Source organism: Cetorhinus maximus, chromosome 6 (assembly GCF_964194155.1).
Source record: "Cetorhinus maximus chromosome 6, sCetMax3.hap1.1, whole genome shotgun sequence".
In the NCBI taxonomy this organism is placed as follows: domain Eukaryota; kingdom Metazoa; phylum Chordata; class Chondrichthyes; order Lamniformes; family Cetorhinidae; genus Cetorhinus; species Cetorhinus maximus.
This window is the reverse complement of record NC_135884.1, coordinates 69469670-69488700: the sequence shown is the minus strand read 5'-3', so window position 1 is coordinate 69488700 and position 19031 is coordinate 69469670. Positions and strand designations below refer to the sequence as shown.

Below are 19031 nucleotides of genomic sequence, written 5' to 3'. Positions count from 1 at the left end.
TGTCTGTGTCTGTTGCAGACTAACTGATAGAGATTGCTTGCTATGCTTAGTAGAAGACAAACTAGATGGACCATGGTCATTTTTTCATCTGGCAATTCCCATTTTCGTATACTCCTAAATGATTCTGCTCTTAATGATCAAAGTTAAATCTATTTCTAATCGAAAATAAACAATTGTGGGCATGGCTTTATCTTATTGATGCTTTTATTTTCAATTGAAGAATATATAAAGATACAGGGAAAGAGCAGTGGAATGGAGAGCAGGATGCTTGAGGGACCATGAGATGTGGCAGTCAGCAATTCCATGATGTGGCTGCCAGTGCAAAGTGTACTTAACAGGGCAAGTGATGTCAGTTTCTTTTTTAGTCATCTGTAGTGATAGAACACTCTGTTAGGTGTACGATCAAACTTCCTGGCGAAGAGCCAATGCATGTTAACTTTTGAAGATAGTTGAATTTGAGTATTATTCAAGGTTGGAATTTTAACTTGTACTGCTTTACCACTTGAGATATTAGGCTGCCCACCATATTATACGATATTAGCTATGTACTTATTAGGCCAAATCTTCCAGTCTCCATGTGGGGGCCCTTGGGAAGTCCTGGCGCGTGGACCTCCATGGGAATTGCCTGGAAAGTTTCAAGTTTCAACTTCCAATAGGCGATTCCCCTGCTTCCTGGGGGGACCCTCCACGAATGTCTTCAACTCTAGTGTCTGAACTAGAGTTGGAGACTTGGGGCAGTTCTGCAGTACTTAACTGAATAGTTATCAAGAAATGTTAGACAGAAAAAACCTAGTCTAACAACTGGGTAATTCCACAACTCACCTCCAAATCAACCCCTGGCCCGCACCCCCACCCCCCAACTACCTCCCTGACCTAACTTTCCCCCAAAACCTGATTACCCCATACCATCAGACTAACACCCCAACCCGACCCGACCCAACTACCACCTTCAACTACCCAACTACTCCCCTGACCCGACTACCCTGACCACCCAGCTAACCTCCCAGCCCAACCACCGACCCGACTATCCCCACTCCCGACCATTCAACTACCTTCCCGACAACTTGACTAACCTCCCACTGACCCAACAAACCCAACCCGACTACCTCCTCCAACCGCATCCGACTACTCCCCGACCTATCTATCAATTCACCCACCTCAACCACCTACCACTTCACCCACCTACCGCCTCACCGACCTCCCCGTTCACTCACTCACCCATTCATTTACATCCATTTACTAACATTCAAACTGGACCTTTAAACTAACCATATGACAGCTGTTGCCATAAAAACTCTACTCCGCTCTGATGGAGTTCGCCGTGGGATGCTGCGCTGCACATTTCTGTGAATGCTGGGCTTGGAAGGTCCAAAAAGAAATGCGGAGCACCATCAAGTCAGGGGAATTTTTGAGTGCAGCGGCAATCCAGTGATCATTACCGCTGTTCAGAAGATCCGGGCCAAATTTCTTTGGGAAGCTATAGGAGTATTTGTGTCTGGGGCTATCAATTTTCAATCAGAAGAACTTGAACTGGCATATTGAAATGTTAGACAAACAAGGATCTTAACCTGAGTCTTATAATTGTGAAAGTCACAACACAGAAGGAGACAATTGTCATGTTGAGCCTATGCTAGTGTCAATTCATGAAATTGAGCAATTTATTCTAATCCCATTTTGGTGACAATCAGGGGGGCAATGGTAGGCAGCAGGCATGTGTTTTGAATGTGGGGGTTAGGAGGAACACTCTTGGAAGAGCCTTAAAGTTTAAGGACTGTCCACTGGGCTGCATGTAGACCTATTTTTTTCCTGAATGCAGCCATGGTGGCTGCCTCAGGACAAACCACTGTTACAAATTGGAGTTCAAACCGATATTAGGCCCCTTGCTCCTGGCCTCAATTAAATTTCAAGAAGCCGAGGAGGTTAATTAATTGTAGCCCAAATGATCTCATCCCACTGACTATGCATGTATTCACGTGGGACTGAATTTTCCCTTTGGCGAGCAGGGGCAGGCCCCGCACGTCCGCGTGTAAAATGACGCGCAGTGACGTCGGGTAAGCGTCCCGATGTCACCGCACACCATCACGATATTTCGCTGGGCGAATGATCGTGATGATATCCGATGTGCGCCCGCCATTAATTAACCAGCCAGTTAAGGCCCTTGAGGCAGCAATTGACGCCGATTTTTCGGCAACCGTGCGATCTTCGGCTCGGCGCATGGGCGCAACGGGCAGGTGTGTCAGACACATTTGTATTAGCCTCATCCACAGGCGGGATAAGTGAGCTCACTAGGTTCGTGAATATGCACAGTCACTCTGGCTCTGAAGGTCACAGCTGCCCTCAACTTCTATGCCTCTGGCTCCTTCCAGAGGTTGGTGGGTGATCTTTGTGGTATCTCCCAATCAGCTATCCACACTTGTGCCAAGCAGGTTACAGACGCTCTGTTCAGGAGTGCATTGACCTTCATCCACTACCGTTGGGACCAGGCAAGCCAGACATGGCGAGCCAGATGCTTCGCGGCAATTGCAGGCTTCCCCCGCATCCAGGGTCATATAGACTGTACACATGTGGCCATCAAGGCGCCAGCAGGTGAGCCCGGTGCCTTTGTCAACAGGAAGGGCTTCCACTCCATGAATGTGCAGATAGTGTGTGATCACAGGATGCTGATTCTACAAGTCTGTGCAAGGTACCCAGGCTCCCACGACACCTACATCCTCAGACACTCCCAGCTGCCAGCTTCAGTGCTCCAGCCCGGCTTGATGGATGGCTGCTGGGTGACAAGGGTTATCCCCTCAGCAGGTGGCTCATGACGCCTCTCCACCATCCAAGAGCAGAAGCTGAGCAGCGGTACAATAGGTGCCATGCCTCCACAAGGGCTGTGGTGGAGAGAACCATCGGTCTTCTCAAGATAAGCTTCCGATGCCTGGACCGCTCAGGGGGTGCACTCCAGTACCCCCCAGATCTTGTCCCAGTGATAGTGGTTGCATGCTGCGCTCCCCACAATCTTGCACCGGAAAGAGGGGATGCTGTGGACAATGAAGACATTGACGCAGTGGCTGCGGCTGCACACAATGAGTCCAGCAGTGAGTCCGAGGATGAGCATGCACAGGGAAATGCTGAAGGGGTAGACGCTGACCCGGGCATACTCCAGGGAGGCAGGGACACCCTGGAGGTTTTAATCCGACGAACCTTGAGCTAGCACGCCACAGATGGACCACCAGGACAAGTCTGGGCTGTAGGCTCAATACTCGACACATAAGTGCAAAATTTGCCAGGTTAGGAACAGTCACTAAGGGCCTTGTTAATAAAGCTGAATGTCCAACCAAGCACTCATTACAGTTTTGGAAACCATGCACATGCAGAAGAAACGAGGCACACTCAGCCATGGTGACATATCTGAATTTATTCTGTCAAGGAAAACAACTTATTCCAAAAAAAAGAGAATAGTGTTACCAAACAAAACAAATCTTAAGGACCTCATCCCGGGTCAACACAAAAGCACCAGTGAGAAACCCGTGGTGCGCCTAAGGTGCCTTATGTTTTCGTTTCCGGGTGCTACGTCTTGATGCTGCCCCATTGCTCAGAGTGGATTCTGAGACAGTCTGCTGACTCTGCTGTCCTGTTGGCCTCGATGACCTTGGCGGTCGTCCTCTGGCCCGTGGAGCCAGTGCTGGCCCTGCCTGGGAGGGAGCTGCCAGTTCCACAGCTAGCATCTCCCCAGTCGGCACAGTCTCACTGGATGCTATGGTCACTGGGAGAGGGGCATAGGAGCTGCCACCCTTATCCAGAGCACCCTGAGTGGTGCCCGCAGAGACGCCAGGCAGCTGCTGTGCTGATGTGAGGTTGCTTTGGACCTCCCTGCTCACTGTGGATGGATGGGCACCGAGCTGGGAAAGTTGATGCCCAAACCATCTCCCACACTGGCACTGACCAGCTGAGGTGAAAGCTGATGTGAGGGCTTGCTGGTCAGAGCACATACCCAGGAAGCCCTGACGGGTCTCCTGGAGGAGGCTCTCCACGAGAGTCACCACTCTCTCCATGGAGGACGCATGGCGCTCGGACATGTGGCTCATTGCTTCGGTGATCGTCTGAGTAGACTCCACCACCACGGAGACCAAGCCAAGCATAGCTTCATGTATCTCCCCCAGATGGTCCTGCACACCCGGCTGCATTTCCTGCACCTGCTGCGTCGCGTACGACTCCAGAGGCACATCATCAGGCACCGACTGAGCATGTGCCTGGTCCCCTGCAGTCCTCTGACTGCTGGCGCCATGGGCACTCTCTGTCACTGACAGCTCCTCCAGCAACTGTGAAGTGCCCTCACCACTGTGCCCCGGGACACTAGCCGATGTTCGAATTCCCACCGAGGTGCTAGTATCTGCGCTGGTGCCTGCCTCGCAGAAATAGTGTGACGCTGGTGAGACTTCAGGCCCCTCAGGTGTGAGAGGGGGCCTCTGCTGCTCCTCCTCCCGGTGCTGCTCCGATGATGCTGAAAGGAAGAACAAGGATAGTGGATAAGTTAATGTGGAGACAATGTCAAAGTGTATCCCTGTCCCCCAGATCATTATGCGCTCATCCTTCCATAAGCAATGGTCAAGCCATGTTGCAAAATTGAATCAATTAACATTCAGTAGTGCTATGGCTGCTGGGAGAAAAATGCTGGCCTCACTGTTGGGCATAAACCTGGCCGTGGCACCCCAGCCTCACCGACACCAGTGGACCTTGGCGCAGGGCGCTTCTCCAGATCCAGGACCTCCTGCTCAAAACGGCTAAGAATGGCGATCTGCGCCTGGCCGCTGCCAATCCTCGCACGCTCTGCAGCGTTTTGAGCATTCTTCTCCTGAAAATGAGAGACGAACATTGATTAGTGAAAATTGCACATGGACTCTCTTCGCGCACGACCCACCCCAACCAGAGTGGGACATATCAGGGCTCCAGAGCCTCCTCACCCCGCTGCTGCCGAACACCCACACAAAGATGCTAGGCCTGCTCCATACCCCCCGACCAACCCCTTAGACACATGCTGCCTACATCACATTTGGCACCACATGGTATATCCTTCCATAGCAAGGACAAGCATATGGAGCACAGAGTGCAGCAGATGGTTCATTGCCACGCCACCTTGAAGCTCCCTTCCCAGCATGTCATCACCCTCACTTGGACATGCCCTGGAGTTCAAACACCGTGCCTAGGTGGAGCTCCTCCAGGTTGCCCCCAAACCAATCATGTGGGACTCAGTGTAACACATGCTGCGGGAGCAATACACATCTCTTCATCACCCTCTCAGGCTGACCTCAGCATGGGCAGTATCTGCTTGCCCACCCAGAAAAGGATAAATGCTGTCAATGATTCAAAGCAGTCCTTACCTGCTGGCTTACATGGCCAATGCCAACATGGTACTCACCCTGCCAGAGCGCAACAAGTCGTTGAAGCACTTGCGACACTGGATCCAGGTGCGTCGCACCATGTTGCCGGAGCTCACCACCTCCGCCACCTCCTCCCAGGCACGTTTCGTCATGTGGGGGGCCCTCCTCCTCCATCCTGGGAAACCAGCGCCTCCCGCCGTGCTGCCACCTCCTCGAGGAGGGCAGCAAGGCAGTCATCCGAGAAACGAGGGACACACTGGCCCCCGCCCTACTCTCCAGCCTGGCCTGCTGGCCGCTGTCCTACCCTCTAGCCTTGCCTGCTCCGCTAGCCTACCCTCTGGACTGGCCTGCTCACCAGAAGCCCTCTGGTGAGCCCTTCCACTTGACATTGTGAGCGGCCTTGCAAAGGCTGCCAGCGCTTCTGATAAACAGGGCGCTGGGTCGTCACTGGACCCGGCGGACAATGCACTCCTGCCGCCGCCCGCCCACTCCAGCTATCTTCAGGAGTTGGGCATTACATTTGGTAGGCCTTAATTGGCTCGCCCACATAAAATGGCGGTGCAGACCCGGTCACGGACGGCGATCAGATTCGCGGCCGCCCGTGGCCGCTCCACCCCCCACCCCACCCCAAACAGAAAATTCAGCCCCTGATATCTCTCACTTGTTTGGAGTGAATAGGACACACTAATTTCCTGCAATAAATTTAATAACAGCTTTCCTACAATGTAGTAGGCACTTAACAGAATAGAAATAGGTGCTCAGCAACCATAAGTGAATTAAAGGGATGACCAAAAGTGCGACAATAAATGGATTTTTGAGGAGATTTTTAAATGTGGAACAATGTGGAAGTATTCAGGGAATACAAAGTAGGTCCAATATAACTAATGGGAGGAAAAGAGAGATGCACAGAATAGAGACTGGAACTTGGGGTTGGTGGAGGTTGCAGAGACAGGTTGGGGTGAAGTTTGTAAATGATGTTGAGGGTTTTTAACTAAATGGACTAGGAGCTGATGGAGATCTGCAAGAATAGGGGTGATGGGAAAATGGTCAGTTTTCAGGCAATGGAGTTGGAATTTGTGTATGATGGAGTTCAGGATGCTGGCAAAAAGGGCATTAGAAAAGTTTAGTCTGGAGGCAACAGAAGTACAGACAAAGGCAGTAAGCTGGGGCAAAAGTAAGAGAAGATGCTGATAATAGCAGAAGTATCTTATCTTGGAGATGCTAATATCACTGAGGGACATAGGGTAAATGAGTAGACCGTAGAAAGAAAAAAATATTTGTATTTATATAGTACCTTTCACAACCACTGGATGTTTCAAAGCCACTTTACAGCCAATGAAGCACTTTGAAGCCTCATCACTATTGTAATGTGCCATTAACAAATGCTATAAATTAGACCTGCTTTACATAAACTCTTGGGTTCAGCAACACTCCCATGAGCAGATTTTGCATCCCACCAATCCGAGTAATATCCTTACTGTCCAACATCTAGTTAGACAATGAATGAGGGGCTGTAACAATATAACTCTCTGTTGTGTGTACAAAGCACTGTGAACTTGTACATGTGGCCACATGCATTTCTTTTATCTTCAGGAGGTGGACTGAAAAGCACTACAGTGAGACGAGGCCAATTGTAAATCAACAAATTAGTTTATTTTATATGTAACGTATAAATAAGAGATTATAGTTTTCATAGTGAGATTCAATCATTCCTGATAGCATGAACTGTAACAAAAAATCCCTTTAATATAATCCTAACTCACTTTACAAGTTATCAATCTCTGAAATGAATAGACTAACTTTAGAAAGTGAGAACTCTCTGCATCTTTCACTTTTCCAGACACAGACTTGTTACAGCCTGACTCTTCCAAAAAGAGAAAGATAAAGCTTAACTCCTGAGTACTCCAATGGCTCTGTGTGGGGACATGCTCATCAAACCACCAATCAAGCTTGCCATTTTGAATGAGAAATCTTCCTTTTTGGTGTGGAACCTATGGTATTACGGTGAGCAGTTATGATATTACAATTTTTTAGAAAAACTGTTTTAAAGGTTATATTTTTGGCAAAAAAACTTGGACTGAGTATAAAAACTGTTCCCAAAATGGCTTCAAGCTACCAGACAGAATTGCGGATTTCAGACTGGGTCTGCTCTTCTGAGAGGACAAATGACAATCCTTTATTTCATTATGATTCACTGTGGTCTCATCCAGGAGATAATTAAGTTTTGTCCATGACTATGGTAATCACATTATCTGTTTATCTAAGTTTCCTACTGAGATTATCTAAATGAAAGCCATTCTAACATTACTATGGAATCTTGACATTATAAGAATGTAAATTGTGCCTTAGCCAGGACAAAAGTTAAGAACCACAGGTGAGTGAAGAGCTGTTTGAAGTGTCAATGCCTTATTTGGGAGATGACTCAGCATTGTTGTACCTACAAAAAGCATTGAAAAGGGCAGGAAAAAGGCAGATCCACAGAGCTTCAACCCAAGGAGAGACATCCAAAACAGCTAATGGCCTGCTGTAAGTAACTGGGCAGTTTGAAAGTGCTGCATCTGCAGAACAAGGAAAACAAGGAATTTTCTCTCCTCCCTGTAAACTTGATGCCACCTACTAAGCTACCTATGAAAGCAACCTTCTGAAAGTCAACTGTGGAAGCCACCGCAGCTGCGGAGACAATCTTACAGTCTCAAAACTTTCACTTCAGACAATGCAACATTTCAACTTCAAAAACTACCAGGCCTGCATCGAACAATAAAGACTGAACTGATTTCATTTCTATAAGTATCGTATCTTCATCTGTAACTAATCTTCGTGTGTGTATGTGTTAGTAACTTTTTTTCAGTAAATTCCACAGCAATAGAATGAAATAAATTAACTTTTTCTTTTTAAAGTAAAAAGGGTTATTTTAAATTGAATTTCTCACTTCACAGGTAAGAAAATACATATCTACCCATACAAATACATTGTTCACGGGCAACTTTGGGGAAACGCCTTTTAAAGTGTCCATGACTATGGTAATCAGGTTGTCTGTTTGTCTAAGCTTTCTACTGAGAGAATCTGAACAAAACCCATTCCAACATTACTGTGGAACCTTGACATCATTGAACGCAAATTGTGGGCACTGTCCTTTTACCATGGTCCTAATATGTATGTTCATAATATTTTATGATATACCCTTCATTTTAGTGTGTTTTTATTATATTTGGTTTTTAGACATGGTGATGATTGTTGATTTAGTTTTGAAGAAGATACTTCTGTTCTCCCATTAAAAGCAACAAGAGCCACTTATGTAATTATCACCCTGCAGAAACAATTTCCTGGTCTGTTATCCACTCAAGGCAGATGAGGGGCCAATGCAACAACACTATCAGCACATTATTCTTACCTCCGGATATGTTTTCAATGATCTCTCGATGTTATCTTTCACACTCTCCTTCATAACCTTTTCTACATCCAGCAGCCAGTCCTCCACGTTTCCTGTGGGATAGATGGTTCTGAAAAGTTTAATTTCCTCTCCTTCTGCAGAGTACATGTGTGTGATGTTCAGGTCCTCCTCGAAATGTAACTGTTAAAAATAACAAAATTATTAAACCCTTACACCAAAGCAGCACAATAAAAAATAACATTAAAAATCTAATATAAAGTTGTGTTAAGCAAGAACTGGATTTAAACAGGCATGCCTCAGACCTTGCTGCTTCCCTAAGTACTTGAACTGCCTTTCATAAGGCTTTGCTAAGACTGGATCTCATTTTGTTAATGAGTAATAGGACAGAATCGCTGAGGTGTGAAATGTAAAATGTCGCTCTAGTGCACCAAAAAGCGTTTTTGGATTGAAATACCCTACCAAGTTAATGTAAAAGGAAGTTTGCTCCCTTGGTTAAATTATCCACCCTCGTCATTCTCAGTCTGTCTGCAACCTTTGACACACCACCCTCTCCACTGTTGTCCAGCTGGGTGGGACTGCACTCACCTAGTTCCATTCTTATCTATCTAATCATAGCCAGAGAGGGCTTCTCTTCCCTCTCCTGCACTGTTACTTCTGTAACCCCCCACCTCCCCCAATGATCTATCCTTGGCCCCCTTCTATTTTTCAACCCCTTGATGACATAATTCCAAAATTAAAAAACTAGCTTTCATATGTACACCAATACTCTGCTTTCCTCAACACCACCTCTCTTGCTTTCTCCACTATTGCTAAATTATCAGATTGCTTATCTGACATCCAGTAGAACATTTCTCCAATTAAATATTGGGAAGCAGAAGCCATGTGTCTTTGGTCCCACTCCAAACTCCATTTCCTAGCTACCAACTCCATCCCTCTCCCTTACAATTGCCTTGAGACTAAACCAAACGGTTTGCAACTTTGCTGTCATGTGTGACTGCGAGATGAGCTTCCAGCCACATATCTGCGCCATCATTAAGGCCATCTATTTCCACCTCCGTAATCTTGTTTGACTTCTCAATGCACCTACTTCTGAAACATTCATTCGTGCCTTTGTTACCTATAGATTTGACTATTCCGACACACTCCTGGCTGGCCTCCCACATTCTACCTTCAGTAAACTTGAGATCATCCAAAACTCTTCTGTCCATGTGCTTACTAGTGCTAAGTCCCTGACCCCAGTCTTCCCCTTTGGCTCCCAGTCAAGTAGCATCTCAATTTAAAAATTCTCATCCTTTTTTTCAAATCCCTCCATGGCCTTGCTCTGTAATCCCTCCCTCTCTCTGTAATCTCTTCCACACCCATAACCCACTATGCTCATCAAATTCTGGCCTCTTCAGCATTTCCAATTTTAACTGCTTCACCAAGTTCCCTCCCTACACCTCTCCACCTTTCTGTCTTCCATTAAGACACTCGTTAAAATCTACCTCTTTGGCCAAGTTTTTGACCATCTGGCCCTAATATCATCTTAGATGGCTCCGTGGCTAATTTCACTTTATAACGCTTCTGTGAGGTGCCTTCGAAAATTTTATTACATTAAAAGCACTGTATAGATATATTATTCTTTACTCTGTATCTAATTGTGTTTATGCTAATCTGGGATTGCTGATATTGACATTGGGCATCTAAGATTGCAAAAAGATAATAAGCCTGAACCCAGAAAAAAATGACCATTTGTTTGATTATTGTCGTAGGCAAGTTGTTAGAAAGGATCATTAATTCAACCAGTTAAAAGAGAATGGTTATTATAGAATCTCATCATGGCTTCATTAAAGAAGATCTTGTCACATCAACGTAGATGTTTTTTTTGAGGAAATTACTAAGTTGCTAGACATTTGAAGCCCAATTAATGATATATTCTATTTCAAAAATTATTTGACAAAATGCCACATAGAAGGCTACTAACCAACATTGAGCTTTGAGACATTGAAGGGCAGATTTTGAGCTGGGTAAGAAATTGGTAACATTCCTATAGACAGAAGACAGTTATTAATGGTAGAGGCTCTGTGTGAATCTAGTCAATTGTGGAGCCTAACGAGGATTGATGTTGGGGCCATTGGTCTTATCCAGATCATTGCTAAAGATGGTTGAAGGTGTTGGGGGAACTATCTACAAATTTTCCAATGAGACAAGATAGGTACAGGAAAATTTAGATGCTATATGTTTCTGGCAGATGTCTTTCAATATACACTTGGGTAAGACCGCCTCCTTGCATGTGTAGACCATACAGAGTTGCAGGCCTGAATGGGAGAAGTGTCGGAGGATTCTAGTGCTTGATTCAGTGAAGTTCCATGAGCAATGCTACAAGTTTATTTGGAAAGTGAGGAAATATTGCCAGGATAAATGCAAAGTCAGAAATATTATGCTTTTTCTGAATATGCATTTGATCAGGCCACATTAGAAATTGTGACCAGTTTTAGTCCCCTCACATGGTGGAGAAAATAGAGACCCTAGAAAATGTTCAAAGGAGGGCCAGACCTATTGAGTTTTTCCAGCACTTTGTTTTTATTTCAGAGGAGGGCCACTAAATTGATGCCGAGTTTTGTCCCTCAGTTGTCAGGACACTCTATTTAGCTAGGCGTTTTAACCTGACATAGTTTAGATTTTGAGAAGATATAATTGAGGTCTCTAAAGTAGAATAATGAAAAGGCTTGGACGCAGTTGCTAGGCTATTTGGGCAAGATAGGTTAGGGAGGATGAGAGCATAGAACTCAGATGCAAGGAATTAATTAATTTTTCAGAGCTCTGGGATGTTGTCAGAGTCCATAGCCTTTGCAGTATCCAGTGCCTTTAGCCGTTTCTTGATATCACATGCAGCAAATTGAATTGGCTGAAGACAGGCATCTGTGATGCTGGGGATCCCCGGAGGAAGCTGAGATGGATCATCCACTTGGCACTTCTGGCTGAAGATTGCTGCAAATGCTTCAGCCTTACATTTTGCACTGATGTGCTGGGCTCTCCCATTATTCAGGACGGGGAGTACAATTCTGCTGCTGCTGATGGTCCACATTGCCTCATGGTTGCCCACTGTGTTAGAAATATATCCCACTTAGCATGGTGGTAGTATCATACAACATGATGCAGGGTATCCTCAATGTAAAGACAGGATTTTGTCTCCACAAGGATTGTGCGGTGGTCACTCCTACCGATACTGTCTTGGACCAATACATCTGCGACAGGCAGGTTGCTGAGGATGAGGTCAAGTAAGTTTTTCCTTCTTGTTAGTTCCCTCACCACCTGCCACAGACCCAGTCCAGCAGCTTTGTCCTTTAGGACTCGGCTAGCTCAGTCTGTGGTGGTGCTACCGGGCCACTCTTGATAATGGACATTGAAGTCCCCCACCCAGATTACACGGTACGTGATAATCAACAGGAGGTTTCCTTGCCCATGTTTGATCTGATGCCATGAGACTTCATGGGGTCCAGAGTCGATGTTGTGGACTCCCAGGGCAACTCCCTCATGACTGCATACCACTGCTGACACCTCTGCTGGGTCTGTCCTACAGTGGGATGGGCAGGGATAGTGATGGCGATATCTGGGACATTATCTGTAAGGTATGGTTCAGTGAATATGACTGTATCAGGCTGTTGCTCTCCCAATTTTGGCACAAGGAGGATTTTGCAAAGTCAACAGGCTGAGTTTGCCATTGTCGTTTCCGATTTCATTCCTTATTATCTTGTTTTTAGCAGTTTGATATAACTGGGTGGAGCCTTTAAGAGTCAACCACACCATGTGGGTCTGGAGACACATGTAGGCCAAACCAGGTAAGGATGGCAGACTTCCTTCCCTGAAGGACATTAGTGAACCAGATGGGTTTTTACGACAATCGACAATGGTTTCATAAAAGCAATAAACTGCAGATGCTGGAAATCCAAAACAAAAACAAAAATACCTGGAAAAACTCAGCAGGTCTGGCAGCATCTGCGGAGAGGAACACAGTTAACGTTTTGAGTCCGTATGACTCTTCAACAGAACTAAGGAAAAATAGAAAAGAGGTGAAATATAAGCTGGTTTAAGGGGGCGGGGGGGGGGGAGGGCAGAGCTGGATAGAGGGCCAGTGATAGGTGGAGATAGCCAAAAGATGTCATAGACAAAAGGACAAAGAGTTGTTGAAGGTGGTGATATTATCTAAGGAATGTGCTACTTAAGGGTAGAAAGCAGGAGAAGCAAGGTACAGATAGCCCTAGTGGGGGTGGGGTGGGGTGAGGTGAAGGAATCAAAATGGGCTAAAAGGTAGAGATAAAACAATGGATGGAAATACATTTAAAAATAATGGAAATAGGTGGGAAAAGAAAAATCTATATAAATTATTGCAAAAAAAAAGGGGGGGAAATCGGAAAGGGGGTGGGGATGGAGGAGAGAGTTCATGATGTAAAATTGTTGAACTCAATATTCAGTCTGGAAGGCTGTAAAGTGCCTAGTTGGAAGATGAGGTGCTGTTCCTCCAGTTTGCGTTGAGCTTCACTGGAACAATGCAGCAGGCCAAGGACAGACATGTGGGCATGAGAGCAGGGTGGAGTGTTGAAATGGCAAGTGACAGGGAGGTCTGGGTCATGCTTGTGGACAGACCGAAGGTGTTCTGCAAAGTCGTCACCCAGTCTGCGTTTGGTCTCTCCAATGTAGAGGAAACCGCATTGGGAGCAACGAATGCAGTAGACTAAATTGAGGGAAGTGCAAGTGAAATGCTGCTTCACTTGAAAAGAGTGTTTGGGCCCTTGGATGGTGAGGAGAGGGAAAGTAAAGGGGCAGGTGTTGCACCTTCTGCAGTTGCATGGGAAGGTGCCGTGGGAGGGGGTTGAGGTGTAGGGGGTGATGGAGGAGTGGACCAGGGTGTCCTGGAGGGAACGATCCCTGCAGAATGCCGCCGGAGGGGGGTGAAGGGAAGATGTGTTTGGTGGTGGCATCATGTTGGAGTTGGCGGAAACGGCGGAGGATGATCCTTTGAATGCGGAGGCTGGTGGGGTGATAAGTGAGGACAAGGGGGACCCTATCATGTTTCTGGGAGGGAGTGGAAGGTGTGAGTGCAGATGCGCGGGAGATGGGCCGGACACGGTGGAGTGCCCTGTCAACCACCGTGGGTGGAAAACCTTGGTTAAGGAAAAAGGAAGACATGTCAGAGGAACTGTTTTTGAAAGTGGCATCATCAGAACAGATGCGACGGAGGCGAAGGAACTGAGAGAACGGGGTGTGAGGAGCTGTAGTCGAGGTAGCTGTGGGAGTCGGTAGGCTTGTAATGGATATTGGTGGACAGTCTATCACCAGAAATTGAGACAGAGAGGTCAAGGAAGGGAAGGGAAGTGTCAGAGATGGAAATTGGAAACAAAATTAATAAATTTTTCCAGGTCCAGACGAGAGCATGAAGCAGCACCGAAGCAATCATCGATGTACCAGAGAAAGAGTCGTGGGAGGGGGCCGGAGTAGGACTGGAACAAGAAATGTTCCACATACCCCATAAAGTGACAGGCATAACTGGGGCCCATGCGGGTACCCATAGCCTCACCTTTTATTTGGAGGAAGTGAAAGGAGTTTAAGGAGAAATTGTTCAGTGTGAGAACATGTTCAGCCAGACGGAGGAGAGTAGTGGTGGATGGGGATTGTTCAGGCCTCTGTTCGAGGAAGAAGCGGAGAGCCATCAGACCATCCTGGTGGGGGATGGGGGTGTAAAGGGATTGGACGTCCATGGTGAAGAGGAGGCGGTTGGGGTCAGGGAACTGGAAATTATTGATATGATGTAGGGTGTCAGAGGAATCACGGATGTAGGTGGGAAGGGACTGGACAAGGGGAGAGAGAATGGAGTCAAGATAGCAAGAAATGAGTTCCGTGGGGCAGGAACAGACTGACACGATCGGTCTGCCGAGACAGTCCTGTTTGTGGATTTTGGGTAGGAGGTAGAAGCGGGCCGTCCGAGGTTGGGAGACTATCAGGTTGGTAACAGTCCTGGAAACAATGGCTTGATGTTCAGTGGTGGGGGCCATGGTCCAGGGGAGGTAGGAGGAAGTGTCTGCGAGTTGACACTCAGCCTCTGCGAGGTAGAGGTCAGTGCGCCAGACTACAACAGCACCACCCTTGTCAGCAAGTTTGATGACAATGTCAGGGTTGGATCTAAGAGAACGGAGTGCAGCAAGTTCAGAGAGAGACAGGTTAGAGTGGGTGAGAGGAGCAGAGAAATTGAGATGACTAAAGTCACGCCGACAGTTCTCAATGAAAAGATCAAGAGAAGGTAAGAATCCAGAGGGAGGGGTCCAGGTGGAGGGAGAATATTGGAGGCGGGTAAAAGGATCCATTGAACGGGGAGAGGACTCCTGCCCAAAGAAGTGAGCATGGAGACAAAGGCGGCGGAAGAAGAGTTCAGCATCGTGCCGAGCCCGAAATTCATTGAGATGAGGGCGTAAAGGTATGAAACTAAGTCCTTTGCTGAGCATTGAACGTTCAGCATCGGAGAGGGGAAGGTCAGGGGGTAACGTGAATACACGGCCGGGGCTGGGACTGGAAGACGGGATGGGGACAGAGGGACAGGCAGAGGTGGAGGGTCCTGGATGGGTGTTGGTGTCGTTAAGTTGTTGGAGCTTGCGTTCCTTTGCACCTGAAAGAAAGAGACAAAGTTTCTTGTTGAGGCGTCGGATGAGACGAAGAATAAAATGAAACTGGGGGCACGCGCAGCTTTGAAAAAGGGTGCGGCGGTGCTGCTGGAGGGAGAGGTCGAGTGTGTTCATATGGCGGCGCATGGCACTGAGTGTGGATCTCAGAATGTGACGAGAACAGCAGTCCGAGCAGCGTTGTATGCCCCGGAGATACCTGTAATCCTGGGTGGGTTCGAAACACAAGGGATGGAACTTCAGTTGAAATCCACGTGGGGTAAGTCGGAGATGGAGACAGTCACTGAGGTTGTGAAAGTGGGTTTTAGTAAACACCTTGTCAAACACCAGGAGAGAAATGGAAAGCAATGAAGGTGAACAAGGCAAAAGAGAGATACGGAAATCCTGTTGGAGAGAAGAGCAATACTTCTTCAAGGTAGGCATTCCTTGAAGAGAAGTGGCAGTCAATTAAACACTAAGATAAAAGCAAAAGACTGCGGATGCTGGAAATCCAAAACAAAAACAAAAATACCTGGAAAAACTCAGCAAGTCTGGCAGCATCTGCAGAGAGGAACACAGTTAATGTTTCAAGCTAATGGTTTCATGGTCATCATTAGACTTTTAATTCCATTTTATTGAATTCAAATTTATTGGATTCAAACCCGGATCCCCAGAGCATTACCCTGGGTATCTGGATTACCAATTCAGTGACAATACCACTGTGCCACTGCCTCCCCGCTATGTCCTCTTCACAACTTACTTTCTTACTTATATTTGTACCGTCAACAAATTTAGCAACCATATCTTCGGTCCCTTCATTCAAGTCATTTATATAAATTGTAAAAAGAACTCCAATAAATTGGTTAAACATGATTTCCCTTTTTTCCATGTTGACCCTGCCTGATTACATTTTTCTAGGTGCCCTGCTATGATGTCTTTGATAATAGTTTATAACATTTTCCCTATGACAGATGTTAAGCTAACTGACCTGAGGTTTCCTGCTTTCCGTCTCCCTCCCTTTTAGAATAAAGGAGTTACATTCCAATCTGATCTTCTCCACATCTAGGAAATTTTGGAAAATTAAAACCAACCCATCAACAATCTCACTCGCCACTTCTTTTAAGACCCTAGAATGAAGTCGTTCCAGAGCCGGGACATGTCAGCCCGCTGCTTCGACAATTTGCTCAGTGCCATTTCCCTAGTGATTGTAATTTTCTTGAGTTCTTCTCTCCCTTCTATTTCCTGATTTACAGCTGTTTCTGGGGTATTATTTGTATTCTCTATCATGAAGACCAATGCAAAATACCTGTTCAATTCACCTGCCATTTCCTTAATTTCCATTATTAATTCCCCAGGCTCCCTTCAATAGGACCAACGCTCACTTTGTTAATTCTTTTCTTTTTTAAATAGCTATAGAAACACTTACTGTCATTATATTTCTACCTAACTTTCTCTCATACCCTAATTTTTCTTTCTTTATTAATCTTTTAGTCATTCTTTGCTGTTTTTTACATTCTGCCACATCACTTACAAAATTTAATTTCGGAAATGAGTTAAAAGTAATGGCACTGTCTGTAGATCTCCATTTTATTCCCCCTTGACTAGGGATTAACACGGGCTTTCTTCATGCAATGCCTTGGCATTGATGCTTACAACTGAAAGATGTTTATTATGTTGTCTTACTTATCAAGGTGATCAGATGTGAGTGCTAGGGAATGGAACACTTCCGACCTCAGGTACCAAGCATCACCATCCGGCATTTCCAAGTCATCAATAGAACATTTAGACACTGAGTAAAAATTCCTCCACACTGCCTCAGTCTTAGGCTCAGAAGAGTGACTCTTACTGCAGCAGAGTGGCATTTATAAAAAATCCCACACTGGCATCCTTTAGTGCCTGAGAGGGATTAGTGCCAACTAAAGCTGTGTAGCCACAGCATCTTGATTACAATGAAAATTTGTCTTCTGAAAGCACTTGTGTGGCTGGTGAAAATATATGGCTGTGAAAGCTGGACCATCAAGAAGATTGACGCGCCTCAAATAAGAGCATTTAAAATGAAAGGACTCAGACGGATATTACCTGTGTCATGGACAGCCAAGCAGACAAACGAGTGAGTGCTCGAGAAAGGTGGTGTTAAGAGGAATTTGTTTGAGGCAGTGATATTAAGCAAACTCACACATTTTGGACATGTGATGAAAATAGAAGGGGAGTGTTTGGAAAAAGAAGTAATGCAAGGTAAAACACCTGGAAAACGTGCACAAGGAAGACCCAAGATGGACTGGATAGATAATACCAGAATGTGAACTGGCCTCTTTATGAGACAGGCAGTGAGGGGCAGTGGAGAATAGAAATCAGCGAAGAAAAATTGTTCATAGTGTGGCAAACCCTTGGAACGAAGACAGATGAAAGACAGACAAGGCTGAATGACCATTGTTTTAGTTTTGTGCTCTCTTGTCCACTAGAAACTGGATTATGACTCTCCAAATTCATTTCACATAGGATCCTTATAGCTGGTTCCCAGAGATAGAAATTCAGTGCTTACACCACTGTGTCTTAGCTTCCTTTTTTCTCCCTTTTTGACTTACATGGGCAATATTTTCAAAACACTTGCGCAAGTGAGGCTGTACAGCAGTAGGATCTTTAGTCTGAGACAAGATTTCAAGTAGTTCATCATCTGATAGGAAGTAGAATCTGTAAAACAAAGAACAGATTAAAGGTCAACACAGAACAAACATAATTACAATTTCTGCTCTTTGTGCATTTTTACAGTTGGACTATTGCATTTTATATCTAAACATTCTACTTACCTGAGTCTCCAAGGTGGAACTGTTGCATATTTATTCCCTAACCTCCCAATTCTATAGTCAAGGGATCTGGATCAATTAGGAGAAATGGGCTTATAAGCAATAGATTCTATTTAATATGGAAAATGCAACATTATGAGACTGGAGAAGTGTGAAAAGAGGTGTGAATATAAGATAAATGGTATTGAGCTGCAGGGGGCAAGACAGGAAAGAAATCTGGTGGTACTAGTCAGTAGCTTGTTGAAACCATCAGCATAATAACAGATAGGAGTAAGGAAATCAAACAGGATGCATGGCTGGGAGATACTGAGATAATATCGATTGTATATCGGACACTGCTTTATCTTCACCTGAAGTACTTTGTACAGTCTAGTTATCATACAATAGGGAGGACATTTTAACTTTGGAGAGTGCACAGAGAACAATTAAAACAATAGTGAGTTTTAGGCACCTGAGCTTCAAGAAGAGAATAAGAAAGCTGTTTATGTTTATGCTGTAGTAAAAATGTTACAAGAGGTATCTTACTGAAATCTTCTAGATTCCATGGGCTATAAATAAACTGAACCCAATAAATTGTTTGACATACCATAAACTCTGAAGTCAAGGACCATGAATTTAGAATTAGAAAAGACAAGATTAACATAAAATATATATTTAACTACATACATACAATATATATTAAACTAATCATTCTTGATGACTTAATGCAAGAGTTGGTGCAGATCACCAGGCATGGGAAGGGGTCATCAGAAAAGTAGAGTTGGCAGCTGTAACAGCAATGGTCTCCTCTTGCTGAAGATGTGTGTTGAGCATGAGCTCTTAATCACCAACATAGTTTTCC

The 19031-nt window shown here is 45.5% G+C and overlaps 1 protein-coding gene across 1 annotated transcript in view; it reads right to left on the bottom strand.

Annotated features, from left to right (window-relative positions):
• Window positions 1-19031, bottom strand: part of dnah1 (dynein, axonemal, heavy chain 1) — a 532475-nt gene that overhangs the window by 322267 nt on the left and 191177 nt on the right. The window contains 2 exon segments of the mRNA XM_078543835.1: window positions 8755-8934; window positions 17972-18077. Coding sequence (XP_078399961.1) covers window positions 8755-8934; window positions 17972-18077 — 286 coding nt within the window.